At 33.8% G+C, this 22209-nt stretch overlaps 1 protein-coding gene across 1 annotated transcript in view; it reads right to left on the bottom strand.

Annotated features, from left to right (window-relative positions):
- Positions 1 to 9476: 9476 nt before the first annotated feature.
- LOC106460711 (neuronal PAS domain-containing protein 4A-like) overlaps positions 9477 to 22209 on the bottom strand; it is a 72037-nt gene continuing 59304 nt past the window's right edge. The window contains exons 5-10 of the mRNA XM_013920447.2: positions 20201 to 20386; positions 17004 to 17188; positions 16023 to 16129; positions 12988 to 13141; positions 11313 to 12664; positions 9477 to 10054 (exon numbers count right to left, since the gene is read on the bottom strand). Of these exons, the coding sequence (XP_013775901.2) occupies positions 10053 to 10054; positions 11313 to 12664; positions 12988 to 13141; positions 16023 to 16129; positions 17004 to 17188; positions 20201 to 20386 (1986 nt within the window). The 3' untranslated portion in view covers positions 9477 to 10052. The remainder of the gene's footprint in view (positions 10055 to 11312; positions 12665 to 12987; positions 13142 to 16022; positions 16130 to 17003; positions 17189 to 20200; positions 20387 to 22209) is intronic.

The raw sequence follows: 22209 nt of genomic DNA, 5'->3' as shown, positions 1-22209 counted from the left end.
AGGTGTGACACAGTTTTACATATTAATGTAAAATTGCATTCAAAAGGAAATTTCGAAGAAAAGTTTAGGGTGTGATTCAACTTACAGTCTCTAAACACCCTGCCGTGTGCTTAGGGTGCGTGTCATCTTACTGTCTAAATGCCTTGCTGTGTGCTTAGGGTGTGTTTCAACTTACCGTCTAAACGCTTTGCTGTGTGCTTAGAGTGTGTTTCAACTTAGTTTCTAAACGCTTTGCAGTGTTTAGGGTGTGTTTTACATTACTGTCCAAACGCCTTGCTGTGCGTTTTTCTGCTTCCATTGCAAACATTAAAGCTCCTCTTTTCCGAAATGTTGTGTTCTTTGCTTAACAATCTTCCTCTACGAAAAGCCTTCCTAAAAAAGACGATGTAACATTTTTCTCCAGACATAAACCTATCCGTTGTGGCACAACACAATCAAATGGTCGGGAATTCGTTCGATATGAATGTGTAGGTGCTATAATTGTTGCCTCTAGCGTTAGCGCTCATATTTGTGACATGTTAATGCATTAGTCTATACAAAATGTTTTTATGAAGTGCAAATAATTACACTAATGCTTTGTAAATCTAATATTTTTTAGCTTTATAAGTTAAATGTATTATCCAAAGAGATTCATGATATTCTTCTGTTGTTATCTTAAGTCACTGAAAGTATTTTATAATCAGTGTCTCTGTATTTGTAACGAAAGGCGCCTCTACAAAATCATGTCGTTCAACGCCAAAGATATTTATAAATTTTTTGGCCTACAAATCTAATACAACTGTTCTTTTTTTAAGCTTAAAAATTGTTAAAAACTACTATTAGTCATGTTAATCGTATTATAACACAATATGAACATACTTGTCTCAAAATGCCAGAAGACAGTTTATTTATTCTCCTTACATCATTTTAGTTTTATAATGTTTGTTTTCCTAAAAGAAAGGTACCAAAACCAAGTAATGTTTAACATTGCCAACTACAAATTGAATTCATTAGGCGAAGTGACAAAGCTTTGTGAGATAATGGGTAAAACAAATAACAGCTTTAAGTTTAATTTTTATCCTTATCATTTGAGCTGGGTGGTTTTAAATTAAATATTTTATGGTAATAAACAAAATAAAATGATCATCATGCACCTTATTAAAATCCCTAAAGATAAATAAATGTGTTCCTACAGAGGGTTAAGTACGTTATATTAAAACGAGTTTGAATATGCAAAGCAGCAAGTGATGTAAAGTCGTGGTGGAATGGTATGTATCAGTACTACATTTTGACATTGTTTGTCATTATATAAGTAATATGATGCTTTTGAAAACTGATCGTTTTTTGGAGGTGAGAAACGTATGTAAAAGCCCTTTCCGAAGTACGATATTCATATACACTCAGATAATAAAATGTGTTTAGTTTGGCGATTTGGGATTTCCAAGACTGAGATATCTCCTGTATTTAATGGCATTCGAAAACATAGGAATATGGACAAGCAAGTGATCCTGGCCACAGAAGCTCAATCCCGTGTACACATTAATGCCCCCCCCCCCACTCTAGTGATTCCACGTAAAAATCTGGTTTCACAGCACAGACAACCCACTGTGTAACTTTGTGCTTAATTAGAAACCAAAAGTACAGCACTGGGTCATGCTCGGTCAGTATGAAATTGAAAGGTATTTCTAGCTTGAGCTGAATAACATTTAGTCTTAGAAGTTAGACTTTCAAAAACACACAATACAACACTACACTATATAGTCTCATTTACATTAATGAAATAATAGTACCTTTATTAACAAAAAAGAAGTTCCAATACAGAAAAATTTAAAATTCGTTCATTTCCTTTCTTTAGGTGGTGTCGCTCTACATTAAATAGTTTTTTCTTTCTTTTACGTGAAGCTCTTAAATGGTAATAGGTGCATCTATTTTGTTTCGTGTATAACATTAATAATGGTTTATTTTCAATTACTTATTAAGATTCCAAGAGCGCTAATAACAAAATTGGATAGGCTATAATAGTAATACGCCCGTGTGGAATTCTGTCTCGGTGTCCGTGGGTGCCGAAGATACCATAGTTAAAGTATTTCTTCTGAAACACTAGAACCTGCTTCAGTCTCAGACTTAATTTTATAGTCTAAAAGCTTGTACTTGTACTAAACCTGGCGTATTTCTTAACGTAATCCGGTTATTCAAACCACCACTAAGAACTCAACCGTCACGACTTCGTGTTGATTCGAATTCCTTAGGCCTACCCCATGGAACACCTTATCGATGCTATGGTACTTACCCTCTTGGCTTCGCTGGACCGTAGACGTAGGACCTACTCAAAATCCATAGATTTGCAGAGTCTTGACAAAAAGAACATTTTGATAGCTTATCCATGGTATATTTGCATCTTGAATTAAAGTTAAACAAGGAAACCGTAAACTGATATTCAAGATAATCGATATGTATGAATTCTGACAACCTAACGTTCGATACTTCCTCATTTCCTCTACCAATGTATGAATTCTGACAACCTAACGTTCGATACTTCCTCATTTCCTCTACCAACTATTCAATATAGCTTCAAGCCCTTTCCCACGCTAAGAAAGGCTTTAGAAATATTATTGCCTCAAGCACAAGTCACCAAGAGCGCATGATACTGACGTCATTTGCTCAGATATTCCGCAGAAGGGCAATTAATCACCCCCCCCCACAAAAAAAAAACGAAGTTCTCTATGCTCAAAATTCCTTTCAAAGTTTCAAAACGGAAAAAACACATTTCTCGTTTTTGGTGTTAGAATAATTTGTTTGTCATGCAGAAACAACAGAACGTTAGGTACATATTTTAATTCACATATAACTATAATAATATAAATTAATCTGTAGTTCTCTGAAAAATCAAATTATCTACCATATGAAATAGGCAATTATTCTAAATTAAATATCGATTTGTTTGCTTTTGTTTGTTGTGAAGCACAAAGCACACAGTGGCTTATTTGAGCTGTGCCCAACACAGGTGTCGAAACCAGGTTTTTAACGTTATAAGCCCTCAGACTTACCACCATTGGGAGCTCGATTGTTTTTTGTTTTTTTTTTGTAAAGATTTAGTACAAAACCTAATACATGTTTAAATATACTGAACAACCATATATTTCCAGTCTAAAAATAGATTCTATATAGAAATTACAAGGACTTAAATCCTTTTTTAAAATCATAAATGAAAACAAACAAGAAAAAATTCTATAAACACATACTATAGATATCCTTAGAAGGGTATTGAACCCTTTAACTTTTTTCACTAACACACTTAAGAGGATGTCAGCTCGTTTAGATCGAGCAAGAAGAAACGGTCCATTTCTGTCATAGTTCAACTGATAAAACACCGTACAGAGTTTTATGATTTGAGTGTGACCTAGGGTTAGTTTTAATGGGTTTGGCATTTCAAGCTCAACCAAGTGCTAGCAGAAAGATTGCTTCTGATACTTTTTACAAACCTTTCGCAATAATAAATCGTGCAAAAAAACACGATAAGGCATGAGAGCAATAAACCATGACTGATAAAAAAAGAAGCTTAAACTATATTTAAACGCATTATCAACAGACACTAAGCCTAAGAAGAACAGACTAAATTTATGGAGACTTTGTTGTCTTGATAGACAAAACTAGTTAATCGCTGAATTCTAAACTATCCATTCCTAACTATGGTTGTTTGTTTCTACATCAACGTAGAGCGTTTCTGCCTGGTTGAATTTTTTAATGACATAAAGATGTGTGTTCTGTTTTTTAAAAATCAAAACAAAAAAAAACGATTAAAAACATTTAAGCTGCTTAATTTTTAAATGATAAACATTTGCATGATATCTAATAGCAAAAACAACCTAAATATAATAAAAGAAAATACAATGCCTTAACGAAACGTTTACAAGTATTTCAGTTGTACAGTAAAATGTGTATTTATTTTGCCCCCAGTGGCTCAGCGATAAGGATATTAACACTAAAAACCTGGTTTCGATACTTTTGTGGCACTGCATAAATAGCCCATTGTGTAGCTTTGTACTTAACAAACAAACACAATTCGTTAATTTTTGCCAAATATTTACATTTAGCGATGATAAATAATTAGATTCGTTTTATTAAAATACCGAATTAAGTAAATTGGTAAATTATTTTACCAACACGCAGATGGATACTGATCAATTTCTTTTGTTACTTTTTGCGATCTTTCCTTCTGTAAATTCTTTTATATATGAATATCCAAAGACTTTTAGAGAGACAACGTTAAGGAAACTAATAAAATATATTTTAGAAACTCTAAAGTCACAGTAAAAAAATATAACGTATATATGTAAAAGTATCAGTGATTCAGCTGACAGACACTAGACATTGTAGTATTCAAGTTTATCTTATTGTCTATTTTATGCCTTTTTATATATTCTAAATTAGACCTAAAAACTTTTATTTTTCTAACCACGTGATAAATGTTTCATCTTTAGGTTAACTCTTATGCTTTAAATTGATCAATATTTCTAACAGAACAGTGGCGTAGGAAGCAGGGAAACCTGCCCCCTCCCCCACCACTTTTCAATCTGTCCCCCAGTGAAAATGCATCAAAATTAGGAAAACTACTTTCAGGAATTCAGAATCCAAGTGTTTCCAAGGCTCTAAGGCAAGCCCTGGATCCCGAACGTAATGTGTACGCCTGTGGCGCATGTTCCCTCTGTCAAATAAACCTTGGGCCTCTCCACTTTCAATTTGCCTCTTACACCTCAATAGAATTTAAAACCTAAGATGTAGATGAAGGAAAGAAATTACGTTCACAATTCAAATGATACTTATTATGGGATGATTTGTATATTATACAAAATGTTGAAATTTGTGGATTAAAATTTTGACCCATACCTTTATAATATTAGTGTTGGTAGTTTAATTAATAATAATTTTAGTTTGGTTTGTTTGTTTTAGCGCAAAGCCGCACAATAAGCTATCTATGTTCTGTTCACCACAATGAATCGAACCTCGGATTTTAGCATTGTAAGTCCGTAACTTTACCCCTGAACCGCTGGGGGACATTAATAATAATTAAAAGTTGAAAACACATAGCCCCCCCCAAAAATAAATTAGTTACAAATGTTAAAAAAATCATAAATGACCTTTATAGTCATAATTTTAAAGATACATTAAATTTTGTAGATCTAGTTTCTTGGTTAATTGAAATCAGATCATCATTTGAATAAACTTTTGCTTCCAAACGCTATGATTAATATTATACCATCTTTTATCTGAATCAGATTCAGAGATTCTGCTTAATATGTTATGAATGTCGTCTTTCCCTACGGTGAAATATGACAGTAAATAGAATACTAGTAGTACTTTTGTGTGCAAGACCATTTACTAATATTCATCTTTGCTCTTCTGTCAGGTCCACCAACCAAAACCAAGAGAGTAATGGCGATCACAGACATCGTAAGAGTGTAGTATAAAATTCACGAAAAATAACTAACCATAACTAAGGCATATACGGGTTTTCGCTGTTGGTGCAAACTATAGACTGTCAAGTCGCTTTAAAAACATCTTCAGAATGATTAGATATACAGCGCCTTGCAAAAGTATTCACCCCCTCCTGCAAATTTTCCACATTTTGTTGCCGTTTGAGCTTTCAATCATGAAATTTTCAAATGGGACATTATACTTAGAATATACACAATATACTCTAAACTGAGAAAGCTAAAAAAAAAAACGCTGATATTATGTATGTAAGTTAGATTTTCAAAGAAAATTAGAACATTTTCAGTTGCATAAGTATCCAACCTCTTCGCTACGCCAACAATAAATCAGTTCAGGTGCATTAGATTAGTTTGAAAGATCACAAAATTATTGTAATGGTCTTTGTCTGTGTGTAATCAAAGTGGTTTAAAATTTGACTTTAGAGTAAATGCATCTGTTCAAGCCACAACTCACATGGTAATACGACAAACCAACCACAAAGACGAAGGAACTTTCTAAACAAGTCCAGGATAAAGTGGTAGAGGAGCATAGATCAGGAGAAGGTTAGAAGAAAATTTCAAAGTCGCTGGTTATCCTTATGAGTACAGTGTAGTCCATCATTAAGAAGTGCAACGTGCTTCATAACACCCAGTCACTACACAGATCAGGTCGCCTTTCCAAACTAAGCAGCCAGGGAAGCAGGAAACTGGTTAGGAATGCCACTCTGAAGCCAACAGTGACTTTGGAAGATTTGCAGTGTTTCATGTCTGAGATGGGAGTCAACGTTTATATATCAACAATATTCCGGTCCCTACACAAAGCTGGTCTGTATGGGCGAGTGGCAAGAATGAAGCCATTACTGAAAAAGAATAATCTTAAATCTCGTATGGAGTTTGCGACACGGAATGTAAATGATACTATGACTTGTGGCAGAATGTTTTGTGGTCAGACGAGACAAAAATTGAGCCTTTTGGTCTAAATTCAAAGCGTTACATCTGGTGCAAGTACAACACAGCACATATCCCAAGTCAACACTATCCCAACTGTCAAGCATAATGGTGGCAACAGGGACTGACAAGCTTGTCAGAGTTGAGGGGGAAATGAATGGTACAAAGTACAGACGAATCCTAGAGGAAAACCTGCTTAAGTCAGCCACGAATCTAAAACTGAGTCAAAAATTCACATTTCAGTAGGACAGTGACCCGAAGCACAAGGCGAAAGCCACACTGGAGTGGTTTCAAAAGAAGGAAGGGAATGTCCTAGAGAGGCCCAGTCAAAGTCCTGACTTGAATTCAATAGAAAATTTATATTAAAACTTGAAGATTGCAATCCATGTTCGAATTGGAGTAATTTTGCAAGGAAGAATGGGAAAAAATTACACCATCCCGTTGCGTAAACATAGGAGAGATATATCCAAAAATAACTCACAGCAGTAGTTGCTACCAAAGGCGCTTCCATCAAGTACTGACTTAGAGGGCTGAATACTTATGCAATCAGCAAATTTCAATTTATATATTTTTTTGCACGTTTTGCTGACATTCAACCTCCTTCACACATAACAGTGTTAGGATTGATCATTACAGCTTTAAATAAAAACAAGTTAATTAAAACATTGTTTACACTATTTGTATTTCATCAAAATGTAACATTATTGGTTGGGGTGAATACTTTTGCAAGGCACTGTAACTTATCAACAGTAAAGTTTGGCCTTTTTAGGCTGAGCAGTTGTGGTTGGAATATCAAATTGATGAATAAATTGTCTGTATCAGTGTCTTAGAGACTTGTTTAATATTTTTTATTTGTAAAAATAGATAGTACGGCAATCATTTCTCAGATCACATCTACACAAGTTAAGAATATTCTACAATAATATCTTGAACTTTGTTTCTCAAGTTTAACAGAAAAAAAAGCCTCCTAGCGAATAAGTTGCTGTTTGATAATTATTACGATCAAAGATTGGTCAAATATATTTTGACTAAGATAAAACATCCATTAGTTTAATACAAGTAGTAACAGTGTAGAAAAGAGCTTTAAAACTGGCTATTTTTCACTTACAATCTTAAGCACTCTATTTTATTTTTAAAGCATTCGTTATAAAAAGTATTATTTTAACGTATCAAGCAGGGTTCGTATTAACCTTGTTGAATACAGTGAACTCTTTCATTGAGTTTGCAGCTCGTCTAACTTTAGGCTTTTATTGTGCAATTCTTGATACTACAAGTCCAGTCATACACTACGACGTTCGATATATGCATTGAATCTAATTTCTTTTGTTATGTTCAATGTTTCTGTTGATTTTTTTTTGTTTGGAATTAAGCACAAAGCTACACAATGAGCTATCTGTGCTCTGTCGACCACGGGTATTGAAACCCGGTTTCTAGCGTTGTAAGTCCGCAGACATACCGCTGTGCCACTAGAGGGCAAGTTGATTTTATATTATACTTGGTGATTTGTTTGAGTAAAGTTAATATAAGAAGTATTTTATTTTGGAAAACAGGAACATAAGTTATGATATTGAAACAGCAAGACAGTTGTGATTTTCAAATCATTTATTTTGCGTGAGATACATTTCCATAGTATTAAAATAGAAATGTTTTTAATACACTTGAAAATTCCCAAACCAGACATTATAAAATTTCGATTTGCTTAACTTACTTAACATAGAAAATAGTTCACGTTAAAATACCAATATACAGACTTGGTCCTATGAACGTTTAAACATATATTTTACACGAAAAATAGCATCCATTACTTTCTGATATGAAACAAATACTTTGTACTAAGTACTTTAAATAATGTTATTACATACAATACATGAAAAGACTGGATTTAAAAATGTTCCGGAATTTTGATTCCGGCCTTACATTATTCACACTATTTCGATGTACTATGTAATAATACTGTTCATCTTTCTTCACATATCCTGTCTTCTAGCATCTGTAATATGGCCTTTATAACCTCATGTAAAGGCACAAAACGTGTAGACTGTTGCATGTAAATTCATCATGAACTTTTCTTATCATTATATACATTTTATTTCGATTATCAAAGTGTTGACTTGTGTGATTTAACTTACAGATTGAAATATAGGATGGTAGATATTTTAATATATCGTTTATAGGTTGTACAGATAAAGTAAACAATCATTATTCGTAAATCTGGCAATTAGCTGGTGGTATATTATAAAGCCCATTCATCAGCAGTAGATATGCTTTGTGATAATGTCCCTGTCTATGTAAATTTTCGGTTGTCTAACAACTCTGGCACGTGATTGTATACGTGGCTTATCGGCACAGTTTTATAAACTACGTGAAGCAGTATTAATATATTCTTCTAGGATGACATGTTTCCACACAACCCTGAACAATTTTCTATGACATTTGAATTAAATTCTAAAACAAAAATAAAGCCAAGAAATAGTAAAGCAATTTTATAAAAAAATACTTTATCGCGTTTCAATCTAAAATAACTTTCGACCCTTCAACTTTCCATTTGAAGCTAAATACTCAGCCGTAGTCAAACATAAAGCATAACATATGTAAATTAAATCATTCCTAGCATTTCTGAGGAAGAAAACCTAGAAATTCGTAATTTATCAGTTTTTATCCATATGAAAGTTTAATACAATTATATATATAATGCACGAAGAATAGTTTAAAGTGAGGTAACGAAAAGAACAAGGAACTACTGGTACTATTCATACAATAATAAACATTTTCTATTTACAAAATCCCCAAACAGTTATACGTAAACGCATGTGATAAGCAACAGCAACTTTTCATACCTATGATCATACGGTGGGTTATTACGGAAACAGCGGATGCTTCATTTCTTGTCAAGGTCTTTTTTAACAATGAACATAAAATGCTTCCAGATATTTAAACATGAGAAGCACACAAAATTCACTTAATGGGCACTGTTCTTGGAATAAATTTAAAAAATAAAAGTTCTGTATTTAACATTCCAAGTAAAGAAAATTTATAGCTTTCAAAATATAATTGTATAATTTATATCGCAGAGTTAAATATTGCAAAGAAATATATATATAATTTTATTTTTGTGAGTATGAATATAACGAGAGAAAGTAAAAATCACAGTTCCAATATGTATATAGCGATTCGTGGTTAAATGCCATATAGTAGAAAGAAAACGTTAATGGAAACTTCTAATTGAAGTCTGTATCAAATTATTGGAGAGGAATATTACAGATTTTTTTTTCTGGGGCGTATCATTAAATATGAATGGATTCATTAACTTAAACGCTGCTTTCTCCGGAGATTTGTTGATTAATCACAATTAAAAATTGTCAATAAAGTTTCTTAGTTCCAGGATAATCATGATCAATAACACAAATTTTTGATCAAATAAGAATGTTAACACATAAATAAATTATTGAACACTGATGAGAGCATTACATCAACATAATTTGATCTAAATAGCGTTTTATCACATTGTTCAGGAGTAGTATGAAACATGAAAAAGTTACTTAGGCATGATGCTTGGTGGAATGCTATTGACACTGTTGCTGACAATATGTCATACATTATATACAGTCCTGCTCATTAATAATCACAGTAGCACAGTCAAGAGAAGAGGATATATTCTGAAAAAAAAATCAACAGACCTATTATTAACGCCATTGACACTTGCACATAAAAGAAAGACTTATTAGTTAGAATGTTTTTGTTAATAAAGAAACCGAAGAATCACAATCAAAATACTGTTTACGAGGCCTAATTAAAGTTGATTCACTCTAATGAACACTTGCACTCGTAACCAGTGGTCTCGCTACGCCTAGTTAGTTTTTACACAAGAAATATGTTTTTAATTATGCAAACGACTAGGCTCTGTTAATAAACGTGGTGCACGTGATCTTCAGCGCTATACTGTGTACATGCTTATGTTTTTTCCCACTGATTTTAGCGTGTATAGTCTTTAAACTTTTAGTTCCCTTTTAGCATGATAAGTTTTGTATTTGAACTCTTGTGCCTATAGAGCTTATTCATGTCTTTAAGATTATTGTGCCATTGACCTTAAATTATGGCTTAACTTAGTTTATCCTAGACCCTGAAAATCATGCTTTGTTTAACAAACAACTCAAAAGTTGTTCACTGTCTCAAATTCTATTTAAATTTCTCGTTCGTCAATGTATTTATTTGTTCTAAGTACAAGCACTAATTGTCAGAAATAATGACAAATGATAGTTTCGCTTCAATAGCCACATGGCCCCAGAGAAGCTTTAGTCAATGCTGGAAGTGGTTATATAATGTATTGTGAGGTGTATGATGTTATATTTGACACAATTATCTTACATATACATACTAAATGTGAGGCTTTTGTCATCATATGATGTTCAGGTAGTTGTTTTTCTTGATACGCGCTATTGTCTTTAGTAAAGGGATACAAAGGATTTCATGTTTGATTAGTTCCGTTTCATTTTTCATTAGTTCAGTGAATAATTTGGTATTAGAACGGGTAAAACTATAATCGTAAAAAAAAGGAATCTCATCATATTTAATATAGTTTTATTGCCAATCTAAATGAAGTTAAGATGCCAGTGATTTTATATTTTTGTCATTTTAAAGTTAAACAGGATTAAAGATCATTACAGAGCGATTATAAATTTCCTAAAACGACCGAAAAAAGAGATGAAGAAACGATTACCTTTTGAATCATCTATTACATTTTTATTTATCTTTGTTGTTGATTCGTTATGCACAACAGCAATTGGTGTAGAATATGAAAAAGTATTTTAATATAAACTATATTATATCTATTTGTAATACAGACTGACATCTAAACAACCACGAAAGCTTGAAAAAATGATATAAAAAAGGCATTGTAGACTATCGACTACTTACAAGAAGGACCTTGAGGCTGCTCCTTCCAATTCTCGACGAAACTGGACGAGAGATTTCCTGGAGAGTGGTGGTTGTATTTTCTGTGGACTAGACTAGAGCTACTTAACTGCTGAGGAGATGAGGAAAGACCACTGTCTGACAAGTGATAGTGAGCAAGACCACCTGAGCTGCCGTTATGGTAATTTTCAAGAGGAGAGCCAATAGGAACCAGTGAACCGTTTCGATTCAGATCCATCATATTCTTGAGGCCTTGCCGATCTGCAAAGTTGGACCGATTTGGCATCTGGAAGGACGAACGGTATTCCCCACAACCTGCTGCATACGCAAGTTGGAAACTGTTCTGGTAGTTTAGGGAATGTTCATGATCATAGAATCTTCCAATGTCTACTCGAGGATGCTTAGTAAACGCCCTGTCTCCAAAGGCTTTCCGGCAATTTGTGTCTTTTGCAATAGCATCAATCATACCAGTATGACAAGTCTCCACGCTATATCTCAAACGCGGAAAAAAAGCACTGCCCAATCTGGACGATGTTTTCGTAGCACTGTCACTGTTAATTATTTGATGAGGACGGAAGTCTGAAAGAGGTCGAAGGTCTTTTAGGGATCGAGAAACGTCTTCGGCACTGTCGGCGAGGATTCTAGTACTTTCGGAAAGGATGGCAGAGATCGTCGATCCTGATGGCACATAGGAAGTGACGTCACGAGGGTAATGAATGGAAGAAATCATGTTTGACACATCATCTGTGTTAGTAGGAGTTAAGGACTGTTCTACATCTGTCACTGTCTCATCCGCTGTCACGAGCTTCTGAGTATGAATTCCTCCTAGGTGGTGATAAGGGACAGTTAAAAGCACTTGGGAGCTTCCATAGTAGTCAGATGGGGGTGACATCGCACTAATTTCTGAAACATGGACTGGTAATCCAAATCCATTGCTAAAAGTAGAAGATGAATAAGGAAAAGAGGACCTGTTAAAATTTTGTATTTTTGGTTTTATTTCAGTTTCTTCGATACAAGGAGAGAGTGCCCTTTTCAGGGATCCATCTGTTCCAACTGGAATACTGGAATAAGGCACGGGCAGTCCGCTTTGGTGGGAAGATGAACCAAACTGGAGAACACCGGGATGTTGAGAGGACCCGTTCAAGGGAGTTCCAGGGTGGTGGTGAATGTGATAAGGTGTTGGCGGAAGTGTGCCCTCTGTTGGCGGAGAGTGGTGGTACGACATCACGGTAGGATAGTAACTTGGAAGACGTGTGGAATGAGTCTCATAGCCAATCCCATAATGCATTTTGGACTGTAAGGAGTAGAATTGATAGAGCCAGCTGTTTACCTGCATTACAGCAGCTTCTCTCTCGCTAAAATATGAAACAAGAGTTTGTGTTTGTTATTTCCAAGATCTAATCACTAACGTTACGTTTTTTTACTACATATAACATACTATTGCGAGATTAAGGTGCTCGTTTTTATCCATTTACTTTTTATACGATTTAGAATAAGAATAAGTCAGTAACAATATTATAACCTGATACAGATTTAAACCTACATCACAGTGTTTTTGTGTAGCCAGCTTTTCAGTCATTGTCCTACCGTAAAGATAAAACTGATGAAATGTAACAAAAAATATTTAAGCACATGAACTGCAAAAGGGCAACGTGATGCGGAGTGGCCCAGACCTCACCTGAGGACTTGATTGGTACAGACGATGACCGGCTGTTGGGAGCTATCTGAACTGTCTTTAACCTGTAGCACAGCGTGCACCCATAACCAGCTCCCAGTGGTGGTCTGAAGCCGGAGTAACATTATACAAGAACGTTCCTGCTCGGATTGCGTGACTGGGAAGAAAAGGAAAAGACTAAATGAGAAGATTCGAGATTGCTTCGTAGTAATTCTTTAGAAGTATTAAATATAGAAATACAAAAGTAAGGAATTGAACAACGAATTAACAGGCCAGCGTTAAGGATAGGTGTTACAAGTGGCTGCCAAGGTTGCCAATGTGGGTAGGGGCGTAGCCCCAATTTATGTTTAAGCCGCCAGTTAAGTTATCGCTAGCCGTGCAAAGTAAACAACGATATTTCTGATTTACTAAAGCTTTAGGACTTTGTTGCTTTACAAATTAAAACAGCACCTCAGAGTTTGTCGTTCAAGAACAAAGTTTAAAATCAAACAGTCAATAAATTTTAATTATTTTATAATGATTCTAACTTACAGATGTTTGAGATTTACTACATACATGTACATTACCTTAAACGAACACTATTCCCCCAAACCTACAAGAACTACCGATGGTAAACATATCATTATCAGATAGCTCTTTTAGTTAGCGGTCAAAATGTTAAGAACTCTAATACAGGTTATTGTTTGAAGTTTCAACGTTAAGCGATGATTTTAAATATCTTCTATTAATAATAAAGTTTGAACCATTTGGTTAATAACCAAACATAATATATATATATATATATATAAGGTCAATGTAGCTATAACGTGGTCTTGTTTCTATAAGAGAGCATTGAGGTTTTAGGATATTAGATTTATTGGTAATTTGACGATGCTTAAAATTCAACAGTTTCAACCCTGTTCTTCACTTCGGTCAGGATCTTCCGTTAGTATGGATCTTATTTGTAATAGTAAGTAGATACGTAACAGAAAACTGTAAAGCTTATATTGTCAGTTTTTTTAACAGAATTTTCACTACATTTTGTGAATTGAATCACGCATTATTGAAATCGTTATGGAAATACATAAGTGATATACATATAAGTGTGTATGCGTTTTGGTATAGCAAAACCACATTGGGCTATCTGCTGTGTCTATCGAACCCCTGATTTTAGTGTTGTAAATCCGAAGACACACTGCTGTCCTACCGGGCAACTGCCCATATAAAAGCAACTCACACTGAGTAACTACAGTTATATGGTCAATTTATCATAAGTACAGAAAATACAAAAGAAAATCAAACAAGTTGTACAATACACTGATGTTCTGTATTAACTTTCAACAGCACAGTACACTTTATGGTACAATAAATTTGTAAACGGATGGTTGTGAAATATTGTTACACAGCCCTGTATTACTCTCCACAATTCAGCAAAGTTATATGGTTGCCGTTTGACCTTTTCAGTTTCAATATAAGCCCATAGAGCCTTAATAATAGTCATATTGGGCTCTGTTTAGACTAAGCCATGGTGCAAGTGTTCCAACGGTTTCTTTATCCTTTCACGGATCGTTTCACCACATACTCAAAATTACTGTCTTGCTGGATAATGAATACCTTCCCTATAGGTCTTGTTCCTGAGGGAATGACACGATGGATAGAAATATGCAGGCACCTGTCAACAGACACAGTGTCATCAATTTTGTGCAAGGTTGTTTGAGGTACTTGTATTGGTCCCCCAGCATGTTTCACTGTACATGTGTTGGTCCTCACAGCATGTTTCACTGTACATGTTGTGCATTGACCGTCATACATCTCTTTCATCAAACAAGCTACTATTAATTGTTGCCAAGCAATTAGATTTGGATTCGTCTGTAAAGAGTACTCCAACTCTGCTTGTACAATTGTTTGAAGTTTGATGCCCATTTCAGCTTTTTCGTTTGGGTATCTATCTTAAATAGTGGTTTTTGAACAACTGCTCATTCATTGAGACCATTTTGTTCCAATATGTATCTTATTATTCTGGAGGTAGCAATCACTCCTATATTTACAGTTAGATTGTTGGCAAGATAAAGTAAAAAACATACAGTCGCGTAGGAAGGAGTTGCAACGTGGGGATGCTTGGCTAGACATGAAGATTTTACAATAAAAAATTAAACATTTAAGGAGCTGCTAAAGGCAGCTCAATCTAAAGCTAGGGGGTCTGAGAGCTTGCCCCAGAAAATTAATATAATAATATAATTTACAGTTGCTATCAAGTTAAATATGTAAAAGTGGTGGTAATACACCAGCACCTCTGGTTCCGACGTCTCCGGCATAACGTAGTTTCTTAACGTCATTTTTGAAGCATTTGACTTTTCTACTTTACCACTTCTATTATTAACCATACATCAGTTACAAATAATCTTTCCAGAGTTACTATCTAAAATATGAAACTATGTCTCAATCTGTCGCCTTCACCAGTCAACATTTTAACTCCTACAGGTTTTAGCATTTCTGTCCTACTGGGAATAGTAAGATTGACTGTCTGATTGGTTGGATGAGAGCTAATCACAGTGTAAACTATCAGCCCGTGACTATACGCTGATATAGTTCACCTTCTTACAGTAGAGGGGAGGCAATCCCATATTTGCATTTCATACCAATCTTACTCAACAATCTTAGTGTCCATAATTATTTCCAATTCTGTATATACAAACTTAATAAGGCTAAAACAAGAGAAATGTCTTTGATCAGGTTCTATTCAGAAACATGTAACAACTGATGCTTTTGAAATATTTTGAAGAAAAAACGGAAATCAGTTTAACCTTCGTGAATAAAACGATTTAATATCTCTCATAAAACTATTTCAGACAACGATTCATGATCTTCATTGAACACCTTCGTAAAATTTTGTTAGGTATTTCATATGCATATAAGAAACAAAACTAGATAAAAGTTTGAATGTTTTCACATTGTGTATTAGTCATTTGGCAATGTACGACTTTGCCTTTAAGATATGTTATTTTATTGATATAATTATATCAAACCATAATAAACAAAAGATCTGATCCTCTACTTACTCAGCCTGTGTTTGGACTGAGCTTCTCTTAAATGATCCCAATGTACGAGTTCGTACCAGGACACACCTTGGAGGCTTGACTTGTTGTAACCTAAGTAGAACTCTCCGCTGAAATAAAAATCAGATATACATGTTTCGTATGATAAGACTTAAGGTATATTTACAGACTTATGTATCTTACTTAACGCTCTTCACATGTTCTGTATACACCTTGCAACCTAAACAGGCCCATTGATTGTAATTCTACTGTAAAGAACACTATATGTCCTTTACAAAATCCTATATCTTACGTTCTAAAGCATTGTTTTAAGTCTTAACGTGATTCCTTTGCGTTACGCATGTGTGCTACATAAATCAGACACGTATACTACCACTTTTTATTTAACTAACCTTCGGAACATTTTATGCACTTTCCATGCATTTTATACTTTTGATCATCTTTGATGTTAACGTAATACATCTCAATTTAATACTGTGTTCTAAGTTAGATTCTTGCCACCTTTAAAGTCTCGCGTTTATGGACATAAAAGTTAAAAATACAGACGACGTTTCTGTTGCTTAACGTGGTAAAATCGTCTTCCAACAAATATCTACCTATAGTTATTTGCGACAAATAAGAAATCGGATGCAAAACATATGTCAAAAAGTATACAAGCTACTTATGCCTGTTGATTAAGTTATGTGCCTATCGACAAAAATAAGTACTTTCACTTAAAAACAAAACTTGATTTGGACAAAATGCTCTCCTTCTTTGAGCAAAAACTTTAATTTTCAATAACTGAAAGTTGATTTACTATCTGTTTGTTTAAGTAAAATAATCAGTTCAATTACAAGAAAACCTTGTCTAATATTGAATTTATTTGTTTTCTTTCAATTAAACTCAGCTCTATTTTTGTGAAGGAAATATGAGTTAGAATTCCATAAGTGCGTTTCTTCCTTGTCAAGTAAATTAGCTGTATTTTTTATATGAAATTTGACTTACTTTTTATCGATATGCATAAATTTCATGTTCATGGAGTGAATAGACGTAAAGACTGAGGTGCTTCCCTGCACCACACACTCTCTTGTTTCTGGCATTGCAACTGGCGTACAAATTGCTAAGAACACTGGCTCATTACGGCTACATAACGGCAGAAAACTGACAAAGTGACCCTGAACCAACACCACCTAGTGGAAATAAATATATATATATATTTTTTTAAAACTTCCACGATTATGTTTGCGGATGAGTTCGTGTAAAGGATTAATGTTTTATCGGATTAAGGTTCGGTTACTTTTGTATTAAATTTGAATATCTAATTGTACTAAACAAAGGTGCACTAGTTTATTAAACTTGTATTATTATAGCAGTATTAAATTTGAATAACTATTTGTATTAAACAAAGGTGCATTAGTTGATTAAATTTGTATTATTAGAGCAGTATTAAATTTGAATAACTAATTATACTAAACGAAGGTGCACTAGTTTATTAAACTTGTATTATTAGAGCATTATTAAATTTGAATAACTAATTGTACTAAACAAAGGTGCACTAGTTGATTAAGCTTGTATTATTAGAGCAGTATTAAATTTGAATAACTAATTATACTAAACGAAGGTGCACTAGTTGATTAAACTTGTATTATTAGAGCAGTATTAAATTTGAATAACTATTTGTATTAAACAAAGGTGCACTAGTTGATTAAACTTGTATTATTAGAGCAGTATTAAATTTGAATAACTAATTGTATTAAACAAAGGTGCACTAGTTGATTAAACTTGGATCATTAGAACAGTATTAAATTTGAATAACTAATTGTACTAAACAAAGGTGCACTAGTTGAGTAATCGTGTATTATTAGAGCAGTAATGCTTAGACGCTTTCCTGAACATTAAAATAATGTTCAACACGTTCGTTAATAATTTCGAAATGAAGTTTCTTTGTTTAGACACGTACTATAAAGCGCGATAACCTTAAATATTATCTTTTATAACAAATTATGTGTTATCATTCGCTAATTTCTGGATATTCATTACAATGTGCTCCAGTAGTTGATGTTAACATTTCACGGTAAAATTTATGATAAAAATATATATTATTTAATTCTTACCACATACATAATACCAAAATCAATTGTCTAGTTTAATGTGCTGTATAATCCACTCTTCTATGTTTGTCAGTTTTCATTATATGAACTAACTATAACTCATAATGCTCATGATATTCCAAAATTAGCAGAATCAACAGAAAAAGTTAGTATCCGACAAGAAACCCGCTAACTCGAGCGTTTTCGTAAAGTGGACTTTCATTCTTTTCTCTGTTCTCTTTCTGTCATTTCTCCCAGAAATTCTACTTTTAGAAAGCATTCGGGTTATTGAGTTTCTTCTCTTTAGCTATTGTTCCTAATATAGGGTCTATGGTTATTTAAACAGTGTGTATTTTCTGATTTTTCAAATTTCAATTATTATCACAATCTATCTTATAGTTCGTTAAATCCAATAAAAACATTAAGTGTATTGTTTAGTTATTATCCACAACAATATAATTATTCTGTATAAGGTTCTAGGAATTCTAAGTGTAATGTAATAAATGTTGACTATACTTAAATGTCTACTAATTGTTATGGCACCTTCAAATGTCCATCGTCCAGTGTCCTCGATAGTCTGCTATATCTTTTTGTCTACACCTCTCTAATCCAATGTAAATAACAGCACTAAGTTTTATGCATATCCTCTGTGCTCATGGTAATATATTACATTCTTCATAACATATTTTGAGTGATTTTGTTGCAAATGTCATCTCTTTCTTTTTCTTCAAAATATCCATTACGATATTTAATTTAATCAATTGGTTTATACGAATGAGGTAAAATTGACTTTAATTCGACTTCCAACTACATAATTTCAAATATTTTTTAATCTTTACTCTTCCATTTTTGAGAAAAATTGTTAGTTTATGAGAGAATGGAATGGCTTACCAAATGAAACAAATATCTTTTTCCATGTATGAACTAACTAAATCGCTAGGCGACACAAATTGAGCGCCACGTAGGAGTGTATATCAGAAATTATACGCATGCATTTTTCGAGAGATTCACTTCACAACTGTCATGTATACGAATTTCGAATAGTCCTAGATAAAAACTAAGGTTTTCAACAATATATCACAAACTTCTTTTTGAAACGTCCACCCCCTACCGCCTACATCCATATTTGTTTGAAGACAGCGTCGCCGGATGTCGGGATTAACAGCCTTGTAAAAAACCTTACCTGTTCGTCATTCCTATTTATTTAGGCTGTTTGTTGTTCAGCACAAAGCTACACAAAGGGCTAACTGTGCTCTGTCCACCACGAGTATCGAAACCCGGTTTCTAGAGGTATAGGTCCGCAGATGTATGGCTGTGCCACTGGGGAAGGGGGGGGGCTGCTAGTTAGGCTAGAAAGGCGCCTTAAAACCACTTAAAGGTTACTAGATGAAAACATGATGATTGAGAATTTTTAATATAAAGCAGGTTTAATCTTAAAATATAAAAAGAATAAAGCATAACATTACTTCTTTTATCAATAATAATCTTCATCGCGCGAGGTATCGATTACTAAATGTACATTTGAGAGCAAATATCGCTTCTGCAAGATATACGTGAGTAAAACTCGATCACTTTGCAGTATGTTTTATTCTTTTCTTAACATTGCTTCGACCCATTTTCTAACAAAAGATTAAAACGTACTCCTACTGAAAAACTGCTTATTACTCTTCGTTGATTTGCTCAATAGCATCCTGACTTTATAGTTTTTCAGATTTGTTTATTTAAGAGGCTTTTTTGTTTGTTTCTTGAATTTCGCCCAAAGCTACACGAGGGCTATCTGCGCTAGCCGTCCCTAATTTAGCAGTGTAAGACTAGAGGAAAGGCAGCCAACTCTTGGGCTACTCTTTTATCAACGAATAGTGGGACCATCACATTATAACGCCCCCACGGCTAAAAAGGCGATTTAAGAGGCAGATGTAGGAATAAACACGCGAAAAAGAGTATAAATTTCTAATTCAGTTTTTAGCTAAAATATTTCATCAGATGCTGATAACATTTTCTGCTTGACAATAGAAATGACTAAATAAAGTAAACATTTAATCAATAAACATAAATTTTCATTGATCTTTAATCTGTATATAACTCTTACTTTATTCCAAAACTTTTACTGACCTTTTGGTCTCCAAATCTCATCTGTCTACGAGCATTTCTGGAGACGTTCATACGACAAAGAAACATGCGAGTATCAGGAATCAAACTGAGAGGGTTAGGATTTCTCATAAGCTCTGTTTGGATGCTCTGGTGATCCTGCTTTTCGATGATGTCATACACGCTATCACCATGAATCAATAGGTCTTCCTGTACAAATACATCAGTATTTAAGATTTATTTTTTAATCTAATATTCTGAAAATAAACTCATTGCAGTTGAAGTTTTACTTATGAAATCATATATATATATACCAATAAGTTGATATGGATATATTTTACGTAGAAAGATCTGCCTCACGCTGTAGTAAGTAAGGACTTATATTGATAAACTTGGGAAATAACAGTCATTGCCGATATGAAAAAGACGAACTTAAATAGTTATTTCTCGAATTATAAATTTATTATTGTAATTTACTGCATAAAAAATAAGTTATTTATAAAGACAAGAAACGGATCACCTTGAATATAGGTTAAAGTAAATCTTGAAACACTATTTGTTCACCTGTTATAAGTCAGAATACTTATGTGACTCATATAAAAGCTATAACCTACATTACAAGACTGTTATATGAGTTTTCTCTTCCATTACCTGTGTTTGCGTGCCGCTAGATGTTTCAATTACTTACATTTCAGAATATAATCATGGCCAGAGGATCTGCTAAGCAGTTATCATAGGTCACGTGACCTCAAAAATTTCAATAGTGTTCTTGAATGAAGGATGCGGTTGAATTGTTATAAACCCGAGTTACGAATAGGGTTAGCTTTTCGTTTATTAGTCGCAAGGCAGGTGAAAAGTGTGCACCATCTGTTACCGAGGCTGTGACCACCTATGGCACCCGTCCAATCTTTAGTTACGACCATGTGCCAGAAGTAGTGCACGAGACAACCTCTAATTGGTTTAACAATCAACAATTACTGCCGGTATTCTAGATATTAATCAAATGGTTTGATAGAAGTCAATTACCGTCACTGATGTACGATGTAATATACACTTACAGGGTATATTTTTATACTCTTGTATGCAAAAATACAGGAATTACACAAGTTTATCGGAAACCGAGCTGATTGGACCGCGACGGTGGGCATTAACTGTGGCACGAATTTACGGGAATTACACCTGATTAAGGCTTAGGTGTAGTTCAATGTTCGGGTTCTTATCGATAGTCACTATGTATGATGGATAGAGTACCCACTTTTGACGTTTTTTATAAAACACCTAGCCATTACTGCTCTTGGGAATTCATAAAATTATTTCTGTTTAAAACGTGTGCACGTTTACGAAACATATATTTTTAACGCTGTTATAAAAACATGCTATTTCGAATCTTTTCGCTCAATAATCATTACAATTTGTAGAAAATTGATCTTTAAGCTTAGGAAATACTTTCATTCCAACATAAGCATTTATGTTGCAATGGTTTCGTTTTCTCTGATTCAAACCTTTGACGATAGTAAAGAATATAAAAGTTACGCTATAGTTCTTAAACCCATATACCACTGATCAATATAACATTTATAGAACCGTCTGTATAATACTGATAAGTATAACGTGCATGCTATACTGTCTGTAAACATGTATAGCACTGATCAATATAACATGGATAGTACTGTCCTTAAACATGTATAATACTGATAAGTATAACGTACATACTGTACTGTCTGTAAATATGCATAACACTGATCAATATAACATGTATAGTACCATCTTTAAACATGTATAATACTGATAAGTATAACGTACATACTGTACTGTCTGTAAATATGCATAACACTGATCAATATAACATGTATAGTACTGTCCTTAAACATGTATTATACTGATAAGTATAACGTACATACTGTACTTCTGTAAATATGTATAACACTGATCAATATAACATGTTATAGTACCGTCCTTAAACATGTATAATACTGATAAGTATAACGTACATACTGTACTGTCTGTAAATATGCATAACACTGATCAATATA

The sequence above is a fragment of the Limulus polyphemus genome, unplaced genomic scaffold (assembly GCF_000517525.1).
Source record: "Limulus polyphemus unplaced genomic scaffold, Limulus_polyphemus-2.1.2 Scaffold820, whole genome shotgun sequence".
NCBI classification, from domain to species: Eukaryota; Metazoa; Arthropoda; class Merostomata; order Xiphosura; family Limulidae; genus Limulus; species Limulus polyphemus.
Note: the sequence above shows the minus strand (reverse complement) of the source record. Positions and strands in the feature narration are given on the sequence as shown.